The sequence below is a fragment of the Aquarana catesbeiana genome, linkage group LG09, assembly GCF_042186555.1.
Source record: "Aquarana catesbeiana isolate 2022-GZ linkage group LG09, ASM4218655v1, whole genome shotgun sequence".
In the NCBI taxonomy this organism is placed as follows: domain Eukaryota; kingdom Metazoa; phylum Chordata; class Amphibia; order Anura; family Ranidae; genus Aquarana; species Aquarana catesbeiana.
Window position 1 is genome coordinate 160547992 of NC_133332.1, and position 24917 is coordinate 160572908.

Genomic DNA, 24917 nt, shown 5'->3' on the forward strand with positions numbered 1-24917 from the left:
ATGCTGTGAGGCTAATAACTGAAGATCTGATGCAGAATTGCAGGAAAGAAATTCGCACTGTCATTGGGCTGCCTTAGACTGGGAAAAAATGCCCTCCAGGGAGCAGGAAAGAAATAGTGATTACAAGGCAGCTGTTTTCCATTTTATATAATTATTGTAAAATATCCTAAATTAACATATCAAATTAGGTCATTTCCTCTACATCACTTCCCCTTTAAGCACTTCCCAATAGAAAAGCAATGCTTCCATGGCCATTTATCAAGTGTTCTTGAAGCGTTTTCATCGCTTCATAAACATAATGAAAACCCATCATAAACACATCCTAAATGCCATAGGAGCGTTAATGAGCATTGCTTCATTCTTCATAATCAACACATGTGTGAACAAGCCCTTAGAGGTCTTAAAGTGGATGTAAACCCTCACATATACCTAGTGAAGTGAACAGCCTCAGATGATACACAGGGATGAAACAAATCTCCCTACATATTTTACATGTATATCTGCAGTCTTCAGCTTCATATACTGTTTAGAAAGTTCAGATCCTGTTGGGAGATTTTCTCTTCCTGTTCAGCACTGCAGTGTAGCCTGGGCATACAGCCAAGACAGCTGATTGGAGGAAAGGCACACACCCCCTCTCCTCATAGGTAGAGTCTTTCAGATCTGTTCATTGAATAGTTCAGGGCTCTGTTAATCTATTTATAACATCCTCCCCAACATAAAACTCTGGCTGCTTTTATCATGTGAGATGGAGAACTTGTTTGGAGTTATCAGGCTGAAAACAGGAGAACGGAGCCAGAGACAGCTACGGGACATAGCGCTTTGAAGAGAGAAAAGAAAACACTGCAGATATATGTGCCCAGCTCAAATTTCATGAATCGGGTTTACATCCACTTTAACCACTTATGGACCACCCGCCGTTGTTATACATCGGCTGCTTGACGTTAAATACTGGGGTTATGACAGCAGATATCTTTTTAAACGGCGCGTGGTTCACTTTCAGATAAATGTGGTCTCTGCGGCGGATTCGCTGCAAGATCACTTTTACGGGGCGCGGGAGAGGAGCCCCCCCACTGTGACTCCAAACTGGTAACCTGTAGAAATTTTTAACCGTCGCCTATGGAGATTTTTAAGGGTCAAAGTTTGGCGCCATTCCACGAGCGGGCGCAATTTTAAAGCATGATATGTTGGATATCAATTTACTCGGCGTAACATTATCTTTCAAAATATAGAACAAAATTGGGCTAACTTTACTGTTTTCTTATTTTTTTATTCAAAAAAAATTGCGCTTGTAAGACCGCTGCGCAAATACAGTGTGACATAAAGTATTGCAACGACTGCCATTTTATTCTCTAGGGTGTCTGAAAAAAACATATAATGTTTGGGGGTTCTAAGTAATTTTCTAGCAAAAAAAACTGATTTTAGATTTGTAAACCACAAGTTTGAGAAATATGGCCTGGCCCTTGAGTGGTTAATACCTAGTAAGAGGAGTGTTACCTAAAGTGGTGGAAGAAATTGACATCAGTGGTTTCCTACACTTGGCTTGCTATACCCAGAAAGCAAACATCTCTGTTCTAATAAATATTTATGGATGTTTAATATGAACTTTACACTATCACATTTTCCTTTAGTGTTAAATTGCACATTTATTATGGACTCTTTGCTGTAACTTTATTTTATGAAATGTTTGTACTGATCGTTATATAATTCACATTGTATATTATTTGTTTTGGGCTCTTTAAAGGAACTATTCAGTTCCTGCAGCACTATTCAGTTTATAATTTTCATTCAATATCTGGCTTTGGGTATATGTATGCTGCTGTGTTTTTTTTTTTTTTTTACAAGTGGCTTTAGTTAATACATAATGTAGTTTGAATCTCTGATTTTGGAAACATTGTACATGAGCATTGTTTTGCCAGAAAGGGAAACTGTTGTTTTTTAATATTAAAATACAAAAAATACTCAGTATTGTTTGAGAGATAAATTAATATACATATTTTACATTGCAAGACAAGAAACCTTTTATAAAAATGTTTTAGTAATGTGCTAAAAAAAAAAAAGGAGATTTAATGAAGATCTTTTGTAATAAAGAAAATATACAATCTTATTATATGCTCTGTATAATGCATGTGCACTTGTGTGCATTGTTAAGAGGCAGTGTGATGCACTGTTACAAAGCGTCACGCTGTTTCCTTATTAAAATGTCACAAAGCTAAAGAGGGCAAAATTAGTCACATTTCCGCATAGAAACCAATCAGCTTGTTCAATTAAGCTTTAGCAATAAAACCTGGAAGCTGATTGGTTTCTATGCAGAATTGTGACTAATTTTGCCCTCTCTAGCTTTAGTAAATAAACCCCAAAATGATAATTCATTTAAATATAAGCATGTGTTTACAAGTGTTGCACTAAATTTGTATCACATGCAGAATTATGGAAATAGGGCACATAGAAAATAATTGTTGATCAACGCAGATCATCAGGCATGGTGTGGACGAGCCATTAAAGCTGAACTCCAAGCAAACAGCTAAATACACATACGAGAGCTGTTTTACTTGCCAAGGATTTGTATCTCTGTCTTTCTAGTCCTGAGATTTACACAGCACAGACCTTTGTAGCAGGGAAGGGGATCTGCACCTGAGCACCACAAACCTAAAACACTATGTAATTCATGTTTAATATTGCAAGCAAATTCCCATTCATCCCTGTCTCCATGCTTGATTTTGTTGAGAAATTACTTTGATAAACATCCCCTAGCATTTCTGGCCATCTTGAGTAAGGGCAAATGATTCATGTAGAATTTACTTCCTGGGATACATCTGCCCTTAGCTCAAGCATGCGTGCAGGAGAGTGTGCTTTGCTGAGAAAACCATTCCTCCTCTCCTCCCCTCCTGAAGACTCCTGGGATGTATGACATCATTTACCTAAGCAAGAAACCGGGGAAATAACTGAAAAAATGTGAAAAAAATGAAAACTAGTAAATATGATATACTTTCCTATCTATTTACTAATGCTAGCAGCATGAGCTTTAAAAATAATCAATGTTGATTGGGTGAATGAAAGTTCCACTTTAACTTACAGGTCTCCACCAAACCCCCACCTATTACTAGAGAGAAGCAGTACAATGATGAGCATGTGTATTGAACAACAGCACACCTGATTGACTTGACTTGTGTTCCTTCTCCCTCCCCTTCTTTAAGATCTTCTGAACAGGCTATACAGTGGACTGGATGGGGCTGATACCAAATCAAACTAATTTATCAGAGTAGTAATGATTGCAGAGCACATTAATGTTCCTCTTTTAAATCTGCCTGGAGTTGAGCTTTAGAAACACATAATGTTGCATTGCTATATTATATTGTACTTAGGAATATAAAAGGTAGTAACACAAGAACGATGATGTACAGTACATGGGTCAGGTAACATAACCACTTATCCAACATTAGTTCAAACATGTTTCACAGTTAAGAACAGTTATCAATAATGAAACTGCAAAAGGTTCACATATTTCTAAGTCTTTCCTGAGTTAAGGAACAGTGGGAATATATGGTAAGGAAAGCAGTATTCACAAATGCAAGGAAAAAAAAGGAAAGCAAAATATGGTAAAGAGAAACTTGACAAATTGCCTACAAAAAGGTGGGCATATTGTAGGTGCATGTAATTACTAGGCTTCAATATTAAGAAGCAAGTAGTCCCAATATCCCTCCTCGTGGATAAGTGGTTAGGTCCTCCTGGAACTTCTACATATTAAGATTTAGATCAGATCAGTTTCTTGCAGCCAATGCCAAGACATCCAAGAGTATGGTTTTCAAAAAACCCTGACTAGAGGGCTTATCAAGTTTCTCTGCCATCCAAGATTTTGTTTCCTGACTGGTACGGTGATGTGGTGTGCCATCTTTTGCTTTGACCTTTGCCTGGACTCGGTTAATATTGTGATTGTGGTCAAGTGCGGCTAGCTGAGTGCGTGCCACCATCCCACCCATGCAGTAATGTTTGTGTTTTGACCGGTACTTCATTGTGGTGTTGTGGAACACCTCTATTTCACCAGTGTGGCAAAAGGAAAGTTGCTTAAGATCTTTAATTAGCTTTTTGTTCAAAACAATGTCTTTGAAAACTCCATGTGCTGTTGATCCTACTTTTAGCCAATCTGTCCCTCGGTCTTCCTCCTCCATGATCCCTGCATGGTGACATTCCTTGTATAAATCACCCATTTGCCAACAGTGTTGGTTTGCAATGTGATAAACAATGGAGGACCACTGCTCCACAAGCAAAGCAGGGTTATGTCCACATGCACTTGCTGCCCACCGCAAGTGCTTTTTAGTTGCTGTAACCCATTTTGACAATTGAGCACACCTAGCCTTCCGACTTGCTGCAGCAATTTTATTCCCGATCGATTTGGCCACATGCCATATGTCAAATTGGTGTATGAGGAAACTGTAGTGGTCCTGCAATAATCTCCTGATTGATGTGTGTCGATCTGTAAATACTATTTGGATACTGATGCCTTCATTAAGTAATCGATCAAGCGCAATCTTAAAAGCCTTGTGCTCTAATGCAACAGCACTACTACTGGGCTCGACTTGTTCTATCTGGAAATCGATTATTTTTTTTGAGTTGACATCCATAATACTGTACATGCAATAATTTACAGAATGACAAGGTAAATCAAACTGTCCATCACCAACAATGGCTACTGGTTGCTGACCTAAGGAAGCCAAGGTATCCCTCTGATTTAGCTGCCAGTGGTGGTTAATTGTAGGGAAAACAAATAAGTCTTGATTTTTGTAATGACTTGACTTGCTTATTCCAAAAATATTTAGTAAACTGAAAAATCTTTCAAAGTTTACAAAATTAGATCCACTACAAACTATTCCTGCGGATATTAGCAGATTGCCAACAGGTTTGCGTCCAATCATGGGCTGACTCCGCCACAGCTGAAAATGATGCCTGTTAGAGCAATAGGCAGTAACAGACATGGCTGATCCAACGCGGTATTTTATTATATCGGTTATATTACCCTGGCAGAATCGATCAGCTTGACATCTGCAGCACTTCAATAGTTTGTCTAAACATGATTCAAAGACAATCAGCTTCCTTTCAGTTAAAAAATTGGTGGGAAGAGATTCATTTGCTAAAAGAATGAAGGAGCTGTCCAGATCATCAGGATCAATGTACAGTTCCTTGTTTCCCTGCATGTCATGAAAGACCTGTTCCTCTTCTCTGGCAGTTGGCTGGTAGCTCTCATCAACGACAATTCTTTTTGGACTACACATCTCATCAGATTCAGATTGTGACTTTTCAGTTTCTTCCTGCTCATAGTCAGAGGGAACTGGAAAATCTCTTTTTTTAATAGGATTTAAAAAAAACTGCCCCATAGAACTTGTTTCAGTTTCATTCATATCAATGTTGTTAGGCTGGTGAAAAGATGGGCCTTCTGATAACCTAGGTAAGCTTACAAGATTGCATTGAATGCCAATGGACCGATGTGGGGGTCTCCTGACGACTTGAAGATTTTTATCTTTCATGCCCATTCTTTTATCAAACTGTGTGTGCTTGTGAGTTTGTCCAGGGAAATATTCAGTGGAAGTATGTATGCTGCGAGTTAATTTTGCTTTATGTGGTTTTTCTGCTTTTTCATTTTTGCGGGGAAATGAGGCTGAACTGTCCACATCAGGTGTGGACCAGGTTTTGATTTCTTCTACTGCTTGCACCCCAATTAGTTCAATGCAGTTTACATACTCATAGCTTAATGGAAGAAATAGATCAGGCCCTGTACAAGGTTCTTGTAACTGTTCAGAGGGTATTGAAACAGCATTGGCCACTGCAGCTGCAGAAGGTGGTGTTGTTTGGGAAGTAGAGGCGATTTCTGGGCTATCCTCCTCTAGTCTTCTTTTCTTTGCATAAGTGTGCTCTGATTCACTTTCTGCATCCAAAAACAGAGAGGGAAGGGCATCCTTTTTCAAAAAATAGCTTGATCCTCTCAGCTCATATGAATCGCGAGTGAAATGTTTAGAGCATATTCTATAAGCTCCGGTTCTGTTAGCCAAAATCACTCCAGAAAGACTATACACTGAATCTCCTTCATGACCTATACGAAATAGCCAACGACTGATCATTTCCTGGTCTCGAGGAAATGAATGCAGTGTATGTTCCTGCTCTTTTTTCTTGCTGCCAGACTGGCATCCCCGTACAAAGCAGGATGGCATGTTAGTGTTGGATCCTACAAGAAAAATTACCAAAAAATGTTAATTTCTTCTCGTTTTATTCCCTATTTGACTAGATTGGCAACAAACAATAAGAAATTTTTTTTTTTAAAAAGCCTCACTAATTTGTTTAAAGGGCCAAACAGACCAGGCATAAAAAAGTGACAATCTTGAACATGGAATGGGATGAATTATTACCTGTTCATAAAGGATGATCCTCACTAAATGCTAGGGTTATCCTCACTGATGGCAAGGGTTATTCTCAATGTCAGCAATACACTTGGGTAATACACATGTGATATTTTGAGTGAAAGCTGCAAAAGACAGACAAATGAGAATGGATGGTTACAAAGGCTAAGAAAGGTTAAACCATGATTTGCTTGCCGTTGTAGTATCACATAATAAGCATTATTTGTGGAATCACATTACAGTTTATCACCATTAAGTCTCTGTATTCATGTTTTCTATGAAGCATAGTAACAGGTTAATGCATTATTTTACAAAGGTGTTCCCAACAAAAATAACATTGAGCCAAATATCTTGACAAATATAATATTGACTTCCTACAGAAAACAATTGAAGGTTTTACTGTCAATTGCCATACCAATTAGGGGGTTTGTCATCCAACTTAGTGTCTATGTAACAGACAGTGACAACAAAGAAGGACATCAGGTGAGAGATTCTTATTAGGAAAGCAGAACACACTCATTAATAGAAATCAAACTTGGTACTTTGAACCCTTGTCATAGTAGTGCTAATAGGAGTCCTTCTCTTGTTTTATTTAATACAAGAAAGAATTTGCATCTATACTTGTTCACTTTTCGGCCATATGTTCTAGAACAGTGGTTTCCAACTTGCTAGATATTGGTGACCTCTGCTATTGCCCCTGACATTACCAAGGGGCACAGATAATATTTGGTAGATGTAATGCTACAGTAGGTTGTCAGAGACTGCAGACATACGTGGTCAAAGACTGCAAACATGCTACAGATGCAATGGATATGTTAAATAGGACTGCTGAAAAAATGACTGTCGTAATTATTAGAAATTACTTTGTAATGAATACCAAATGCATACATCCCTCCAGACACAGGTTAAGCATCAAAGTGCTAAAGGCAGCTTGTAAACTATGTTTGCTGTTGGTTTACACACAAACACAATCTTGGCGCCCATTTACAACACAACACAGTGCAATGCCACACAAACGCTTTGGTGCATTGAGGTGCATCACACTAATAAGCCCATTTAGCTTACAATGGTCTATCAATGCCCCTCAGCAAATGGAAAAAATACGGGTTCTCCACGATTTTTTGGCAATACAACATACATATACATTGTATTGCCATAAGGTTCTTTATAATATGAGGCCTTAGACAACGGACATGGTGAGAAAGCAAACACAGACCACACGTAGGCAGCATACTCAGTCACAGCACACAGACTTCAACACACACTGGATTATTAAGGCACACAGACAGACCACTAACTGACAACTTCCCTTCTCACAAAAAGATCACTTACTCATCTTTGGCTCCAAGTAGGTCTGTGCCACCAATGAGGTGAACTGAGGTGACTTCCCCAGGCAGTACTTATGGAGGCAGGGTGTGGGAGGCACAGAGACCGAAGTATTCATAGTGGACACTCTAACTTCAGTCCAGCTCAGTAATGCTGAAGCTGGTAAACCACAAGCTGAGCATTACTGAACTCCCTGCCCTGTTGCTGCACCTGTCACACAGGCAGGCACTGCAGCCAAGCCTCTTCAGTATGTAGATCATGGTAAATGTGAAGGTTCCGTGTCACAGCACTGCTGACCACTGTGCCTGCCTGTGTGACAGGCACAGCACTCGGTGGAAAACTCTAGTCACTGAGGCTGAGCCTGCACTTTTAACCGGCTCAGTGTCACTCAGAAGTGTTTGGGTGATCATGTTTGGTGGGGGGTAGGGTATTTTTTCATATCTTTACCATAAGCAGGAAAAGCCACAGTGAACCCTGGTAAAATGATTACATCTGTGGTCTGGAGGACTAGAGGCATAGCTCCCAACTGTCCCTGATTTCGAGGGACTGTCCCTAATTTGGAGCAATGTCCCTCATTCCTCCTCATTTGTCCCTCATTTTGGTCTGATCTATATAGATGTTTTTAACCACTTCAATACCAGGCACTTAGACACCTTCCCGCCCAGGCCAATTTTCAGCTTTCAGCGCTGTCGCAATCTGAATGGCAATTGCACGGTCATGCTACACTGTAATCAAACTATTTTTTTTATCATTTTGTTCCCACAAATAGAGCTTTCTTTTGGTGGTATTTGATCACCTCTGTGGTTTTTTTTTGCGCAACAAATAAAAAAAGACCGAAAATTTTGAAAAAAAAACTAAGTTTTTCTTTGTTTCTGTTAAAAATTTTTGTAAATAAGTACGTTTTCTTCCTCAGTGACGGGCACTGATATGGCTACACTGACGGGAACCAATGAGGTGGCACCAATGAGATGGCACTGATGGACACTGATGATGGGCACTGATAGGCACTGATAGGTGTCACTGGTATGCGGCACTGATGGGCACTCATAGGCGGTACTGATGGGCACTCATAGGTGGCATTGATGGGTACTTATGGGTGGCACTGATGAGTGGCAGGGATGGGCACTGATGGGCATGGATGGGCACTGACAGGTGGCACCGATGGACACTGATGGGTGACAATGATGACACTGATTGGTGGCACTGATGCCCCTAAGGGTGGCATTGCTGGGCATCACTGCAATATAATGGTGCCAATCAGTGTCCATTTGTGGGCACTGATTAGCACAGATTAGGCACTGACTAGGCACATTGGGCACATGTGGATGGCCATGGGGTACATACCTGGCCATCCACATGTTGCCCCCTTCCCTGGTGGTCCTAGTGGCGATCCCTGGTGGTCCAGTGTGGTCATCTGAGAGGGGGCTGCGCTGATAAACAATCAGCGCAGACCCCCCCCTGTCAGGAGAGCCGCCGATCAGCTCTCCTCTACTCGCGTCTGTCAGACGCGAGTGAGGAAAAGCCAATCAACGGCTCTTCCTATTGACATCGTGACCAGCCGTGATTGGACACAGCTGATCACGTGGTAAAGAGCCTCCGCCGGAGTGACTGATTGACACACCAGACTGACACATCACTCCATCGATCGTCGCGATGCGTGCCCCTGCGCGCACGCGGAGGCATGTTATCCTGCTGGACGTCATATGATGCCCAGTCAGGATAACGAAACCACCGCCCGGCCATCATCTGCTATGGGCCGGGCAGGAAGTGGTTAAAATGCACTTTTTATCTATCAAAAAGTGTTTTCCAGCACTAAACCTTTCATCTGATTTCTAAATTGCTGCATTTGTAAATTCCAAAAGCCAATATAAAGGAATAATAGTGGTAAAAAAGCACTTGTGGGTTTAATCAATCTTGTTTTTTTTTTTTGTACAATTCTCCTTTAAGGGGGCGTGGCATAGAGTGTGTCCTATGCCTGCATGCTTTTGCTGATAGGTGTCCCTCATTCCCATCTCAAAAAGCTCGGAGGTATGCTAGGGGAGGTGTGTCCATGACTGTCTTGGCTCACAGAAGAGGCTGAATGATGCTCAGCATTAAACCAGGAATTGGGAGCCACCTAAAGGAAAAGCAAGACTCAAAGTAGCTACATGGCCATGGTAAGTTTAGGGGTCTATTCACAATTAGTTATTGTGTTGCAGTGCAATAAATGCATTATGGTGACCCATTCATTATGAATGGGCTGCCAACCCACCACAAACGTACTGTACATAACCTTTACTGGCAACGCAGCACACCACAACACATGGTATGTGTGCTGTAGTGCGTTGTGCTTTCCTGTGCAATTTGTTAGGGTGCCATTCACAATGAGTGTGACACCTCAATGCACTTTAGGACACATATAGCAGGTGTGCTGCCATAGTTGCAAAGCCATAGTGCGTTGCCACAGTGCATACATTTGAATGGGCCCTCAATTCCAAATCATTTATTTTTATAGAAGAAAAAAGGGTTTTAAAAATCTTGATCTTGGCTTTACAACCTAGTAAAGCCACTGGCCTGGAACAAGTATGTTCAAATTTATCAGAATTCACCAACAGCATGCTTGGTCCAGATCAGTGATTGGTTACGAAGTGAAGACATTGCAAGAAAGTCAACTCTACAACTGCAACCGTGCCTGCCACTTTAAAATGAAGAAAGCAATGGTAGCCGTGACATCTATGATACACATAGGGGTTCACTAGAGATATGCGGTTACACACATTAATTATTTGGGCTATTACCCATTTCTCGTTGTAGCCCAGATTTTGTGCATATTATATGTCTTGTGACTTACTAATCTTAACATTTTATTCCTTATTCTAGGGCTAATTTCAGTTGGTGGACTTTTACTATTCCCCCACCTGGCGTGTGTCCCTAGATTAGGGAATGGTTTTCTTTCCTTTTTTATTTTGATGTTTTCATTTATTGTGATTTTTCTTTCTTGGGGGATCACTTTGATTGTCACACATACATGTTTCCCTCAATGACCCATCATTCGTGTCATGTTTGTGAAATATTGGCATGTGACAGGATGCGCTGCGTGATCATGGTGATTGTTTCCGTTGGATCGGCAGATTTTTCTCCCCTATGGTCACGTGGAGCCTCCCTCACCTGTCACGTGATTTGGGATCTGCGCGGCCACAGTGACTGCTCTCGTTTGATCACGCTTTCTCCCCTGTGGTCACGTGGGGCTTCCCTTACTTGTCACGGGATCCGGGATCTGCATCTGGCGGTCTTTCAGCCGTGACGTCACTTCCCTTTGTTTGACACGCGGACCTGCAGCCACGGAGACTGGATCATCCGGTTAGTCTGCTGGTTGGCTGCATGGCCTGCTTGTCTTTCTATTGTTGTACACCATTGGTCTATCTGACTGCATTGTTTATCTGACAGTTAGATGACTGTTCTTTTCCAATGGGATGAAGTAATTTTCTTTCCTTTCTGATTGGTCTTGTATTGGTTATTTTATTTATAAATATAGGCAACGTGGAGGAGGTTATTTATGCCCCAGTAGAAGACCCTTAGGTCGAAACGCGCCGGGCTGTTAAACCATTTTTCATGTTGCCCTTGTTTTTACTGTGATTTTGTACTGTGAGAAATAAAAATACCTCTTTTATCTGCACTATGTGGAAGCATAATTTTTTTTCTCCACATACTATCCTGATGGGAGCGAGTGCCCCGCCCTTGTCACACCGGGTATATCTCACCTTCAAAACTTCAGTCGTGAGTTCCAGGAGTGACGGTCAATCTGTATGACCCCTGGAGTTTGCCTCAGTGGTTTCAACTGCCTGGATTTCCCCATACCTGCCCAGTGTGGCACACTGCCTTCAAGACTCCATGTCGCTGACAGTGGAGTCCACCTGATCCGGTAAGAGCATGCACTCACTACTTATCTATTGATGCTGCTTTCATCTGATGTCATTCTTACGTATGGATCGACATATCCATTGTCAACACTAGGAAACCCATCACTCGGAGTTGGGCTATCCGTGTTCACACACAGTGGGACATCACATCACTTATCGTTTTTGCCTTTGACATTCAGATTTTATGTCTCATACCGTATATACCCGAGTATAAGTCGAGGCCCTAATTTACCACAAAAAAATGGGAAAAACGTATTGACCCGAGTATAAGACAAGGGTGAGAAATGCAGCAGCTACTGTAAGTGGAAAAAGAGGGTCAACAATGCCCATCTGCAGCTGTATACCTCCCTGTGTCCTGTGCATGTGTCCTGTGTATATGTGCATGTGTCCTGTGTATGTGTGCATGTGTGCATGTGTCCTGTGTATGTGTGCATGTGTCCTGTGTATGTGTCCTGTGTATGTGTCCTGAGTATGTGTATATGTGTGCATACTACCGGTGTCCTGTGCATGCCTCCATGTGCTGCTCTGCATCCACCGATCAGCGTGTGCTATTACTATTCGGCGGCCATTCACTGTTCAAAAGCCGCGCTTCCTCCTCGTCCGTGATAGGCAGAAAACTCCATTTCCCAGCAGTCAGCGGTCAGCCTATCACGGACATTCTCTCATCCTTATACCATGGACGAGGATGAGAGAATGTCCATGATAGGCTGCTGGGAAATGGAGTTTTCTGCCTATCACAGACGAGGAGGAGGCACGGCTTTTGAACAGTTAGAGGCTGCCGAATGGTATGTAGCACACGCTGGGCGCCGTCTGCCTGCATGACACACTGATCATGTAGGCAGACGGCAGGGAAAAAGGGCTCAAAATCTCGACTTATACTCGAGTATATATGGCATGTAGTTTATCACATTTGGTTGGAGGACTTGTTGTTATATGGACTTCATTGTTTTATAGTATCATACGATATTTATGTATGTTCACCATGCGCTACATTTTTTCACTATTTTCTGTATTGTTTTTGTCACACGATATGTAGCTGCTCATTTCTCTATTTTAGTTAGCGCAGTGTTTTCCCCCACCTTCTTTCTATGATACACATATCTCCTACAACATCTTGGGAGCTCAAAATTGCAGGGTGCTGCTATATTCAAATGCTGACACTTGCAAGTAGTTCATACCTGGCTCCCTGTCTTTTTGTTGGCCAGTAAAATGCTCATCATAGTTATGGGTTAATAGCAAGCTTCAGGAGAGTGTTTGTATATGAGAGCACCCTAGGATTTAGAGCTCCTGAGGCACACCAGAGGACATCTAAAAGGTATGTGCAGGCACCACTAGGAATCTGCATGTTGGTCCTCTAGCTGGTTTACAAAGTTTTATTACCAGGATGTGTACCTTAAGCTAAAACATTCCGGTGTCACTATTGTGACAAACTATTCATTATTCACTTAAGCTCCGTTCACACCAAGCGTTTTTGGGCATTTTTCTGCTGTAAGCCTCAGCTCTAAAAACGCCCAACAAAACAAATTCCATTAATTTCAATGGCCCCTGTTCACATCTGAGCGTTCTGACGCCCAAAGCAAAATGCCTGTTGCTCAAAAAAGTACAGGAGCTTCTTTTTTGGCAGATTACAGGCGTTTTACTGCTTTTACATTGATGACATTTTAACCTTGAAAAAACCTGTGCAAAAACGCTGCAAAACTCTGCAAAAATGCCCCAAAAATGCCGGAAAAATGCTTATAAAATAGCAATGCCTAGATGTGAACATAACCTTACTGTGAGCATCACTAGTCATCATTAGTGCCTCTATAGTAAACTAGTTATAGAGGAGGGGGACATGCACCGATCACGTTTGATTACATAACACAATATATGTCCTTCACTCATGGATGATGAATTGATCCTCATTTACCTGACTTACAAACATTCCTAGCCTCAGCCTTATGCACAGGTTGCTGCATATATGGATTTTTTTAATTCTTTCCTAGCGCAGCACAAAGTAGCCACTTAAGCAGTAGTAAATGTAGCCAAGTCCCGGGGCCCCTGAGGCCTAATGGTGACCTCCAGAGTTAAGGACAGCCGACATCCTTCTGTGTAGAGTGGGTTACAAGGCATGGTGGGTTTAATGCAAGGTGGATAAATGGGCGCCTTCTTGAATGAAAAGAGATTTATTGTCTCTTAAACAGAACTGTGGGAGGGAGGGTTGGGGCCAGGACACCCTTAAGTTAATGCAATGTTAATTGGTAGACTCCAAGACTTCTATAGGCATACAGCCACGCAGGGAAAGGCATCCAACTAGACACCACATCTGCATGAGTAGGACTGCTGTCTCTTATGGCAACAATCTTGAAACAGTTTCTAACAAAGGTTGTAATGAACTCCTTCACTTCTTCTACAATCTCCTATGGTAGAGCTTCACTCAGCTGAGCTCCAAGGTCTATCACTTAGACTTGCTGATTCACTGCCACTGGATCCCTTGAGCTCTTCCAATCTTCCTACTCAGTATCTTCCTCAAGCGTCACTCCCGCGTCCCTGCTGGGTCCCTAGCTTGGCACTCACAGATACTCCTCAAGCGTCACCCCACTGGCCTGCTCGGTTCCTGGCTTGGCACACAATAATGCTCTGCAAGCGTCACCTCTGCTGGCTGGGTCCCTGGCCTTACATCTGCTGAGGTTTCCCAATTCTTCCCTGTCCCCGGTTGGTAAGAATACTGCTCTGGTACTTGCTTCAGCTACTCACAGTGGTCCCCCGGTAACAAGGTAGTCACTTAGTGGCAAAAGCTTCCCTTCTACCTCCGAGCATGACAAGTTCCCCGGCCGGCAGAAGCGTTAATTCTGGTTGGACTGCAAGCTGCAATCCCAACCCTGCACTGCTCTCTTGCTTCTGGATAGGCCCTCAGACAGCCTAGCAGCCAGATGTCCCCGGGATAGGCCTCAGGTCTCTGGCCTAGCAGCGCGGGGCAACACGACACACGTCCACCCAGACAGCGTCCAGGTGGCACAGAACTCCAATCACCTGACTCCACCCAAATAAACAGGCTCTCCTAGCAGGCCAAGGGACCCAAGAATATCCTTGCCCATTGGCCGAGACACCCCATTCATTCCTAATCTGTCCTTGCAATGCCTTTGTCTTATCTAATGCCATCAGATACCCGGCCATCTAGTGACAGAAGAGAGAAGTGCAGCAATTCCAGAATTAGGGTAAAACCAATTGACCTCCTATCATTTGGCCAAGGCAACTATCATTTAGCAAATACAGTATCTCACAAACGTGAGTACAACCCTCACATTTTTGTAAATATTGTATTATATATTTTCATTTTTACAACACTGAAGAAATGACACTTTTCTAAAATGTAAAGTAGTGGGTGTACAGCTTGAATAACAGTGTAAATTTGCTGTCCCCTCAAAATAACTCAACACACAGCCATTAATGTCTAAACCGCTGGCAACAAAAGTGAATACACCCCTAAGTGAAAATGTCCAAAATGGGCCCAAAGTGTCAATATTTTGTGTGGCCACTATTATTTTCCAGCACTGCCTTAACTCTCTTGGGCATGGAGTTCACCAGAGCTTCACAGGTTGCCACTGGAGTCCTCTTCCACTCCTCCATGATGACATCACGGCTCTGGGGGATGTTAGAGACCTTGTGCTCCTCCACCTTCCATTTTAGGATGCCCCACAGATGCTCAATAGGGTTTAGGTCTGAAGACACGCTTGGCCAGTTCATCACCTTTACCCTCAGCTACTTTAGCAAGGCAGTGGTCGTCTTGGAGGTGTGTTTGGGGTCACTATCATGTTGGAATACTGCCCTGCAGCCCAGTCTCCGAAGGGAGGGGGTCATGCTCTTCTTCAGTATGTCACAGTACATGTTGGAATTCATGGTTCCCTCAATTAACTGTATCTCCCCAGTACCAGCAGCACTCATGCAGCCCCAGACCATGACACTCCCATCACCATGCTTGACTGTAGGCAAGACGCACTTGTTTTTGTACTCTCACCTAGTTGCCACCACACACGCTTGACACCATCTGAACCAAATTAAGTTCATCTTGGTCTCATCAGACCACAGGACATGGTTCCAGTAATCCATGTCCTTAGTCGGCTTGTCTTCAGCAAACTATTTGCAGGCTTTCTTGTGCATCATCTTTAGAAGAGGCTTCCTTCTGGGATGACAGCCATGCAGACCAATTTGATGAAGTGTACGGCATATGGTCTGATCACTGACAGGCTGACCCTACACCCCTTCAACCTCTGCAGCAATGCTGGCAGCACTCATATGCCTATTTCCCGAAGACAACCTCTGGATGTGACACTGAGCACATGCACTCATCTTCTTTGGTCGACCATGGCGAGGCCTGTTCTGAGTGTAAACTATCCTATTAAACCGTTCTATGGTCTTGGCCACCGTACTGCAGCTCAGTTTGAGGGTCTTGGCAATCTTCTTATAGCCTAGGCCAGCTTTATGTAGAGCAACAATTATTTTTTTCAGATCCTCAGAGAGTTCTTTGCCATGAGGAGCCATGTTGAACTTCCAGTGATCAGTATGAGAAAGTGAGAGCGATAACACCAAATTTAACACACCTGCTTCCCATTCACACCTGAGACCTTGTAACACTAACAAGTCACATGACACCGGGGAGGGAAAATGGCTAATAGGGCCCAATTTGGACATTTTCACTTAGGGGTATACTCACTTTTGTTGCCAGTGGTTTAGTCATTAATGGCTGTGTGTTGCGTTATTTTGAGGGGATAGAAAATTTACACTGTTATACAAGCTGTACACTCACTACTTTACATTGTAGTAAAGTGTAATTTCTTCAGTGTTGTCACATGAAAAGATATAATAAAATATTTACAAAAATGTGGGGGATGTACTCACTTTTGTGAGATACTGTAAATTTACTAGCAACCTTGACTAAACATCAGGGTGCTACATCAACACTGCCTGGTGACTTGTACCTACAGGTAAGCCTATAATAAAGCTTACCTGTAGGTACAAGGAATATCTCATAAACGTGCACCGTTTAGGAAATGTTCACTATTTCTGCAGCTGATGACGTCACTGGTGCAGCACTGCGCTCTGAAGGGATGGCATACCAAGTATGCTGTGCCACAATTGTGGCTCCTGTGCACGTGCATCAGAGTGACGTCATCTTGGCTCAGCCATTCAAATGGCCATAGTCCACAAACCTGGTAAAAAGACCAGGTGAAGATGGAAGCCCTGTCAGCAATGATGACGCACCACTGGAGGGCTTCGTTTTAAGGTAAGTCTTTCATAATGTGTGATGCATACTAGCACATAATATCCTTAACTTGCAGGAGAAAGTTTTTTTCTTCAGACTTTATTACTGCTTTAAGTGGCTACAGAACATATTATTGTAGTCCATTTTGGGAGTGTGCAGAGTAGAGTGGCTACATTCCCACAGTGTGACCCATTGTAGACCAAACATAGCCACCCTCATAATCTAAGTTTTACATTTTCTATCTGGAAAAGACTCAACGCTGCCTCAGCAAGCACAGCCAACACTCTGAAATTTGAGCGACAGTCACATCTGTTTGAGATTCTTCCACATGTATAAACATGCAGCAAAAAACCTGAAGAAGAGGGAGTCTTTGTTCCCCGAAACGCATTGGCCTGTCATACTTGTTGCAATTTCTAATAAACGCTTTCAAAGTCACTTCCATCTTGCATTTACTGGACCCCAGGTGCTCCTTTCTACCTACTCTTCCAAGTCAACAAATGGATACCACCATAAGGCCATACCCAGAGGTAGCAGAATAGGCCCCACAAAGGGCCACCCATCCCCTACTTCCAAGTTGGGCATAAATCATTGGAAGTAAAGTCAACTGTCTCACCCTTTTTCATCACCCACAACTAGTGACTGTTTGAGTCAGTCCAGTGCGGTCTCCAACGCTAATGAGCTATTTTCTATTTGGGTATGTGCTGGTCAACACTACTATTAGCAGACACTAAGATGTGATCCGAATAATGTATAGAACATGATATATATATATATATTTTTTTTAATTTGACTTAGTGACACTTTAAGTGCTGGTCAAGTAAATGAGCTGCTTGATAGAAGGTGCTTATAGCACACCCATTACACATCCAGTACTGTAAGTGATGAGAAGTATGTACATACTGGCCCTTGCTTTGCTGCTCAGCGGGAGGAAAAAGGTCCTGGCGGCAGTGGTTGGGCCTGCAAGAACCACAAGAAAGGTCAATGGTTTATCTGCTTAGCAAATGCACGTTCGCTTCTATGGCGGACAGCTTGGCCCACCAAACTTCTACAGTGGACAGCTTGGCCCACTGACTTCTACGGCAAACAGCTTGGCCCACTGACTTCTACGGCAAACAGTGGACAGCTTGGCCCACTGACTTCTACGGCGGACAGCTTGGCCCACTGACTTCTAAGGTGGACAGTTTGGACTGCCATGGCAGAATATGGGCTGGACCTTCAGAATTCTGTTCAAATAGCAGATCAGACCTGTGGGCTCATTCTTATGGACAGAAAACACACTGCATTTAGATGGGCATCATTCTGTGTATGGTCATCAATGAGAGCTTCATGTGACTGAAAAAACATTGGATACCGGTGTGCCAGCGCCATACAGATTTACAGATTTTATGCATGTACGCAGGGCCGCTGTTAGGAATCATGGGGCCCCATCCAATCCCCAGTTGCACAGATGAGTTAATAGGAAGCGTTCCACGGCTTCCTGCTCATTCACAAATGGAAGCATGGTAAACTGTTTATTATGCCTCAGTGATGGATGGACACAGTAGAGATTAGTACAATGACTCACTGGGGTTGATTTACTAAAGGCAAAAAGACTGTGCACTTTGGAAATTGTAGTTGCACATGGCAAGAGCAGTTGCTCCAGAGTTTAGTAAATGAGCAGAAGCTCTGCTGACTTTCATCAACCAATCATGTGCAAGCAAAAAATGCTGTTTTTTTAAATCTCCTTGCATGTGATTGGGTATTCTTTGCAAAGTGAAGCTTTACCTCATTTACTAAGTTCTGGAGAAACTGCACTTGCAGAGTGCAATTGCACTTTCCAAGGTGCACAGTCTATTGGCCTTTAGTAAATCAACCCCATTGTGTTCATTCAAGAAAGGAAGGGGCCAGTAAATCACACATTCACTGGCCCCTTCCCCACTCTCCATCTTGAAACATCCCGTGTGCCCGCAACAGCTGCTGGCAGGAGAGGAGGGAAGGCCAACATTGGGGAGAGGGGCACACATGGGGGCCCGGACAGCAGATGGGGGGGGCCGCATGCATGTACGGAAACATGCCTGAAATGCACACGCACATAGGTGTGTAGACCTTCCTTTGCATGGAAGAATTGTACCCCTCCAAACAGGAGTAATTCATATGAATGTTTTACAACTCCCGTCCTCAAGTACCCCCAACAGGGCATGTTTTCTGGCTCACTATGATTTTGCACAGGTGATTTGATGAGTTCATTGCCTTAGTAATTACCAGCCCCTGAAAACATGACCTGTTGGGGGTACTTGAGAAGCGGAGTTGAGAATAGATGATAGGCAGGATTCCATGCAGACAATGGTGATATGTGAATGAGGCCTACATATTATGGAGGGAGGTGTACAGGTCAGAGAGGACTCTATCATATCACACTCCTCTACAGTAAAGGTAGGGGGTGTATTATACAGGGGGGCCCACCCGGACCACACTGACCCCACACAGTCACCGTATATGAAGGGCGCCGGTTGGAGATTCTCCGGACTTCCGTCGCCTAGCAACTCCCTCCCTCCTTCCCCCCACGTCACCGCTAACCTTCCTCACCCTTCCCCTCCCCCTTCTTACCTCCTCGGTATGCGCGCGCAACACAAAATGAGAAATTCCGCTCCAAGTCTCACATTCCATCCCCCCGGCCCGGCCAATCAGAGAGTTCGCCCCGCCCTCCCCACCGCCTGCACACTATAAAACCGGCCATTTCAGCGGCATACTTCCCAGCCCGCGGAAGCTCAGTGCTGCAGTAAGAGCCACTCTCCTAGAACACCGGCCGCCATCATGACCGACGCAGCAATCTCCTTCGCCAAGGACTTCTTGGCCGGCGGTGTGGCCGCTGCTATATCCAAGACCGCTGTAGCGCCCATTGAACGAGTCAAGCTTTTGCTTCAAGTAAGTAAATGCGGGGGGGGGGAAGTGGGGGGGACATTCATTTCTTACCGGCCGGGCCTGACTACTAGAGTTATTGCCGGTTCGATCATTGAGCCGGTGAAGGAGGGGGGGGGGGGGAGGGGTGTAATGCGGGAGGCCATTGATTGCAGTGTAATCCGGTGCAGGCCCCGGTAATCCGCAGTGTCCTTGTCCCGATCACCGCCCCACATTGGGGGGGTGGGGAGTCACATGCTTATCTCTAATTCTATAATTTATTGTAAAGCGTGATATCGGCCGATTCCACCTCATCCCGGCCAAGGTCGCAGCAAGGAGACGGCCCTGTCCCCATCCGGATCGCAGGCCCCATAGGGGATTGGATGGGATTATACATGTGATTGTACCGCCCGGTCCTGACACCTTTGTGTGTAGGCGGCATGTGATCGGATACCTGTGCGGAGATCCCGGGTCCTTCCCGATGGCCGGCCGGTGGTTTAATGATTTCCCGGGATTCTACCCGCCGCTCCGCCCCCTCCTTGCACCACGTGTCCTCTGCCGGTACAATGAATGGGGCGCTGGGCGGGGCCCTGACCCGGAAACTCGTGTCCTTCCACCGCCTCTATTGTGTCATCGCTGCCGCCTTTCTTCCCCGGGGGGCGGGAGTGTGCGACACTCCTCAGATGATGGCCGCCTTCATTGTTCTGGATTGGGGTCCACATATAACCATGGTGGGCAGATGGTGGTACAGGGCAGCCTTCACCTGGGTGCTGCAGTTTGGGCACAATTTAGGTTTGCTCCCATTGACCTCTATTAGATCCGCTGTTTTCATTAAGGGCATCAAAGATGCGGCAAGCAGGACTCTGTGATTTCATGAAAATGGAGAGCAATGAGAGCGTACCTAACAATGCAGCACACATGAGCCTGGGCTAAAGCTGGGTATATTTTTTTTTTTGTTTAATGAAAGCGCTCCCCTTACACAAGTGATATGGATGCAGAAATCCACCCAATCCTAATACAACGCTTCAGCAGCGGCTGATCGAATGTTGGTTTTCCAGCAGGAGCTGATCTAATGACCAGCTTTGTTAGGACATGATTGCACATGGATGGAAATGGGGCTGAGTTGCTGAACCAGCCACATTGTGATGTGTATACCCAACTTAAAGTGGAGCTCCACCCAGAAGGGGAAGCTCATCTGCCTCCTCCCCCACTTATTTGGCAAGGCTTCACTGCAGGTTTCACTTACAAGCAATGGCAGCACCCGAGAGCTGATGGAAAACACCTGGGATGCTGGATTCCTGGACAGGCAAGAGCCTTAATGAGTTGTAAAGTCTGTTTTTCAACTTAATGCATTAAGGTGAAAAACCTGCTTCAGCTGCCTCCGAGACCTTTTTCTTACCTGAACCCGATTGTTCCAGCAGCTCCAAATATCTCAGGTCATTGGATAGATTGGTAGCAGCGGGAGCCAATAGCTGTACTATAAATCTATCCAATCAAGAGCCGGGACCCCGTGGAGAGGGGCAGAAGGGGCTCAGGTAAGTGAAATAGGGGGCTGGTGACTGCCAGGTGTTTTCACCTTAATGCATAGGATACATGAGGGTTTACAACCCATATAAGTTTCCTCAGCAGCAGCATTGGCTGCCCCCTCTGCAGAGTTTTTTTTTTCAGAGGCGGTGGTGAAGTAAGATCTTCCTCACTGCCTGTTTTATCCCCTGGAAAGGCCTCAACCTTATGCATTGTACAGATCAGTCCCGCTGATTTATTGGGTCCCATTCCTGCCCACTGAATATAAGATAATTGAAGTGGCTGCAGAGTACTGCAGCGTTTGTACAACCCTTTCCAGCTGTGTTTGTGGCTTAAGCGGAATTGTAAAAATATGGCTAAATGCCTTGTTTACAATCCAAAGGAAGACTCATGCGATTTGGCATGAAATTGCCATCATCACTTGTAATCTGAACAAATGAAAAACCTCTTGTGTGATTTTTGAGGCAATGAAAAATTTTTTTAGAAAAAATTTATTTTATACAAACAGAAAAAAGCTCAATAGAAATTTGAAACACGTGACATATGACTTTTTTAAAACATTGAAAATTTAATAGTATAAGGTGATACTTTATTCCTTAAGTATCACCTTTTACTATTTTCAATATACAATGTTTTAAAAAAAGTCATGTCGCATGTTTGGATTTTCCATGGAGCTTTTTCTATTGCTTGTATAATGCATTTTTTCTAAACTTTTTTTCATTGCCTCAAAAATCCCACAATAGAAGTTTTTCATTTGTTCAATGCCTTGTTTACTGTCCTCTGAAAGTGTAAACAAGTCCTTCAAATGGCAGGCAGTTTAATGCAACTTTAGCCATTCAAGTCTTGTTCATTCTTGACTGTCCCGGGAGATTCTAGTGCTGTACAGCTGCTGGTCAGATTCTAATTCACATTGCATTCTCCATACAATCCTATGCAGAGCTTGTATTGGGCCTGAGATTGAATAGAGATTGTAGAATGCATGCTCAGGCCTGATGGAGAAGAATGATTAGCAGCTGGGGAGCACCAAGGAGACCACATCTGGATTGAGCACTAGGAAGGTTAAATTTGTGACATCACTTTGCACAGCCTGGTCTGTCATTACATTGGGATAAAGTGATATTAAAGGCAGTTTTTGTGCCCTACTTATCTATTCTGAGCAGTGATTTTTGCACAGAGCAGCTGCAATCCTCTTCTCGAGTGCCCCCACAGCAAGCAGCCGCTGCTCTGTCTATTTAAAGTGTGGCTTGGCCCTGCCCTCTATTGGCTCATTGGCTGTGATTGACAGTAGTTGGAGCCAGTGGCTCCTGTTGCTGTCTCAGCCAGTGGGGGAGAGATGCTGCTCTTGTGCACATTACTGGATTCAGATAGGGCTCAGGTAAGTATTGTTTGGGGGGGGTTGTAGGCTCCTGCATACAGAAGGGTTTTTTACCTAAATGCGTGAAAGTAAAACAGTCTTTACAACCACTTTAAGGCAGCCCTTTTATTTGTATGGGCTACCTAATGCAGTGTTTTTGCAGCACGTGTGCAGGGAAGGTGTTTTGGGGGTGCTAGTCACTTTTTTCCCTTTAAAGTTCTTGGGTATGTCTAGGATGTGAGCTTTTCTTATAGTCCGAGTATGTCACTGACTTGTGTCCTTATCTTTTCCAGGTCCAACATGCAAGCAAACAAATCACAGCTGACAAGCAATACAAAGGAATCATAGACTGTGTTGTCCGTATCCCCAAAGAACAAGGTTTCTTGTCTTTTTGGCGTGGTAACCTTGCCAATGTGATCAGGTATTTCCCAACCCAGGCCCTCAACTTTGCCTTCAAAGACAAGTACAAGAAGATCTTCCTTGATAATGTTGACAAGAGGACCCAGTTCTGGCGTTACTTTGCTGGAAACCTGGCATCTGGTGGAGCTGCTGGAGCCACTTCATTGTGCTTTGTGTACCCACTTGACTTTGCTCGAACCCGTCTAGCTGCTGATGTTGGAAAGTCTGGCGCTGGCAGAGAATTCAACGGTCTTGGTGATTGCCTTGCTAAGATTTTCAAATCCGATGGGCTTAAAGGTCTCTACCAAGGTTTTAATGTGTCTGTCCAGGGAATCATCATTTACAGAGCTGCTTATTTTGGAATCTATGACACAGCTAAAGGTGGGTGAACTTGTAAATTACTGTTTTGCTAAGTGTGTATAAAAATGTGAGCTTGTAACATAACCATATATTTTTACAGGTATGCTTCCAGATCCCAAGAACACACACATATTTATCAGCTGGATGATTGCTCAGACAGTAACAGCAGTTGCGGGCTTTGCCTCTTACCCATTTGACACAGTCCGTCGTCGTATGATGATGCAGTCTGGAAGAAAAGGAGGTAAGCTATGACTCGCTTCTAAAAAGCATCTATAATGGTCATCCTGTGGAATAGTAGACCTGCAATGTAGTAACCAACTAACATTCTGAGCAATGCATCACTGGTGCAAGGAACTTGCATGGTTTACAAGCTCAGTAAACATAGCTAGTCTGGTACCTTGCAAAGTTGTTGCCTGTTGGATTAAACAAATTTTTTTTTTTTCTTTTGCAGCTGAGATCATGTACAGTGGCACAATTGACTGCTGGAAGAAGATAGCAAGAGATGAGGGTGGCAGGGCTTTCTTCAAGGGTGCCTGGTCCAACGTGCTCAGAGGAATGGGTGGTGCTTTTGTCTTGGTCTTGTACGATGAGCTCAAGAAAGTCATCTAAGTTTATCCTTGTTCAGATGTCTGTGACCTGGCATGCTGTATTATGTAACATACCCTGAATGTTCTGGACTTTCTCTTTTTTGTTTTTGTCAAGCACACCTTTTATTTATAAAATGTAACTGGTAATTTTACTGGTTGATATTTGGGGAAACAAGTTTATTCCATTTCACCAGCTTTCCACATTAACATAAATCATTCCCTTATACCCACTTACTATCAGTGGGGCCTGCATTTGTAGTGCACATCTGATAGGTGGGCTTACCTGATGGGACTCAATTCAACGTTCCTTTATTTTTTATTTCAGTCATGTTTTTAAATAACCTAGGTTGGAGGAAATAAAAAATATGGATCTATCTGTTTTGTGTGGTTTTTTTATTTTTTGGCTGCGAATAGCAGAGCATGCAAACTGAGTTCTGTTCTTTGCAGGTGTGTTTTTAAAAGGGTGGTTAGCCATGGTGATAAAATGCCCCCACTGCATGATGCTTGCCTACATTTGTTATCAAGACTTGGCTGACTTTTCAAACTTGTACAGCTGGGGTAAATTTTAGAGCAGTTGGGAACTGAGATGAACATGAGCAGTTTAGAGGTGGGGGGTGGAAACAACTTGCCCTATAAGTGCTGCAACTAGGGATGTTGGCAAAAGGTGGATTGGTGCTAAAATGAAGTCTTCTGCAGCTTTGGTATTTTACTATGCCTGCTCAGATGTATGGGGTATATAGCTATATAGAAGACTACAATTTAGAACTGCCTTTGCAGTAACCTTTTTATAATTGATCTGTGGTTGCAGTCTTATAATAAGCAGTATTTGGGAACCAGGTATGTTGAGTCGTTAAGTAGTGAAGGGTTAGAATGACCACCTTGGGAATCGCATGCTTTGGTAAGGCCGGTTTCCTACTTTTTTTTTTTTTTTTTTTTTTTTTTTTTTAAATATCTTGCCACAGA

At 43.5% G+C, this 24917-nt stretch overlaps 2 protein-coding genes across 3 annotated transcripts; one reads left to right on the forward strand and one right to left on the reverse strand.

Annotated features, from left to right (window-relative positions):
- Nucleotides 1-1127: 1127 nt before the first annotated feature.
- Nucleotides 1128-20287, reverse strand: LOC141108085 (uncharacterized). The gene is made up of 3 exons (XM_073599318.1): nucleotides 20185-20287; nucleotides 6396-6511; nucleotides 1128-6214 (listed from the first exon to the last, which is right to left on the reverse strand). Exon 3 carries the CDS (start codon nucleotides 6198-6200, stop codon nucleotides 3759-3761), a length of 2442 nt encoding a protein of 813 aa, XP_073455419.1. The 5' UTR covers nucleotides 6201-6214; nucleotides 6396-6511; nucleotides 20185-20287; the 3' UTR covers nucleotides 1128-3758.
- Nucleotides 19550-24328, forward strand: SLC25A5 (solute carrier family 25 member 5). 2 transcript variants are annotated; one of them, XM_073599320.1, is made up of 4 exons: nucleotides 19550-19757; nucleotides 22902-23388; nucleotides 23468-23608; nucleotides 23819-24328. In XM_073599320.1, the coding sequence occupies exons 1-4, from the start codon at nucleotides 19647-19649 to the stop codon at nucleotides 23974-23976; spliced, it is 897 nt and encodes a 298-aa protein (XP_073455421.1). In that variant the 5' UTR covers nucleotides 19550-19646; the 3' UTR covers nucleotides 23977-24328. The 2 variants fall into 2 exon arrangements, with proteins under 2 accessions (XP_073455421.1, XP_073455420.1); XM_073599319.1 differs by lacking the exon at nucleotides 19550-19757 and adding an exon at nucleotides 20282-20461.
- The last annotated feature ends 589 nt before the right edge of the window (nucleotides 24329-24917 follow it).

Bases quoted from the DNA above. Each gene is read 5' to 3' on its own strand.
- SLC25A5 (XM_073599319.1), top strand. From the start codon at position 20,297: ATGAATGGGGCGCTGGGCGGGGCCCTGACCCGGAAACTCGTGTCCTTC. The intron at 20,462-22,901 runs GTGGGCAGATGG...TATCTTTTCCAG, and splicing joins GGGGTCCACATATAACCATG to GTCCAACATGCAAGCAAACA. The intron at 23,389-23,467 runs GTGGGTGAACTT...ATATTTTTACAG, and splicing joins AATCTATGACACAGCTAAAG to GTATGCTTCCAGATCCCAAG.
- LOC141108085 (XM_073599318.1), bottom strand. From the start codon at position 6,200: ATGCCATCCTGCTTTGTACGGGGATGCCAGTCTGGCAGCAAGAAAAAA.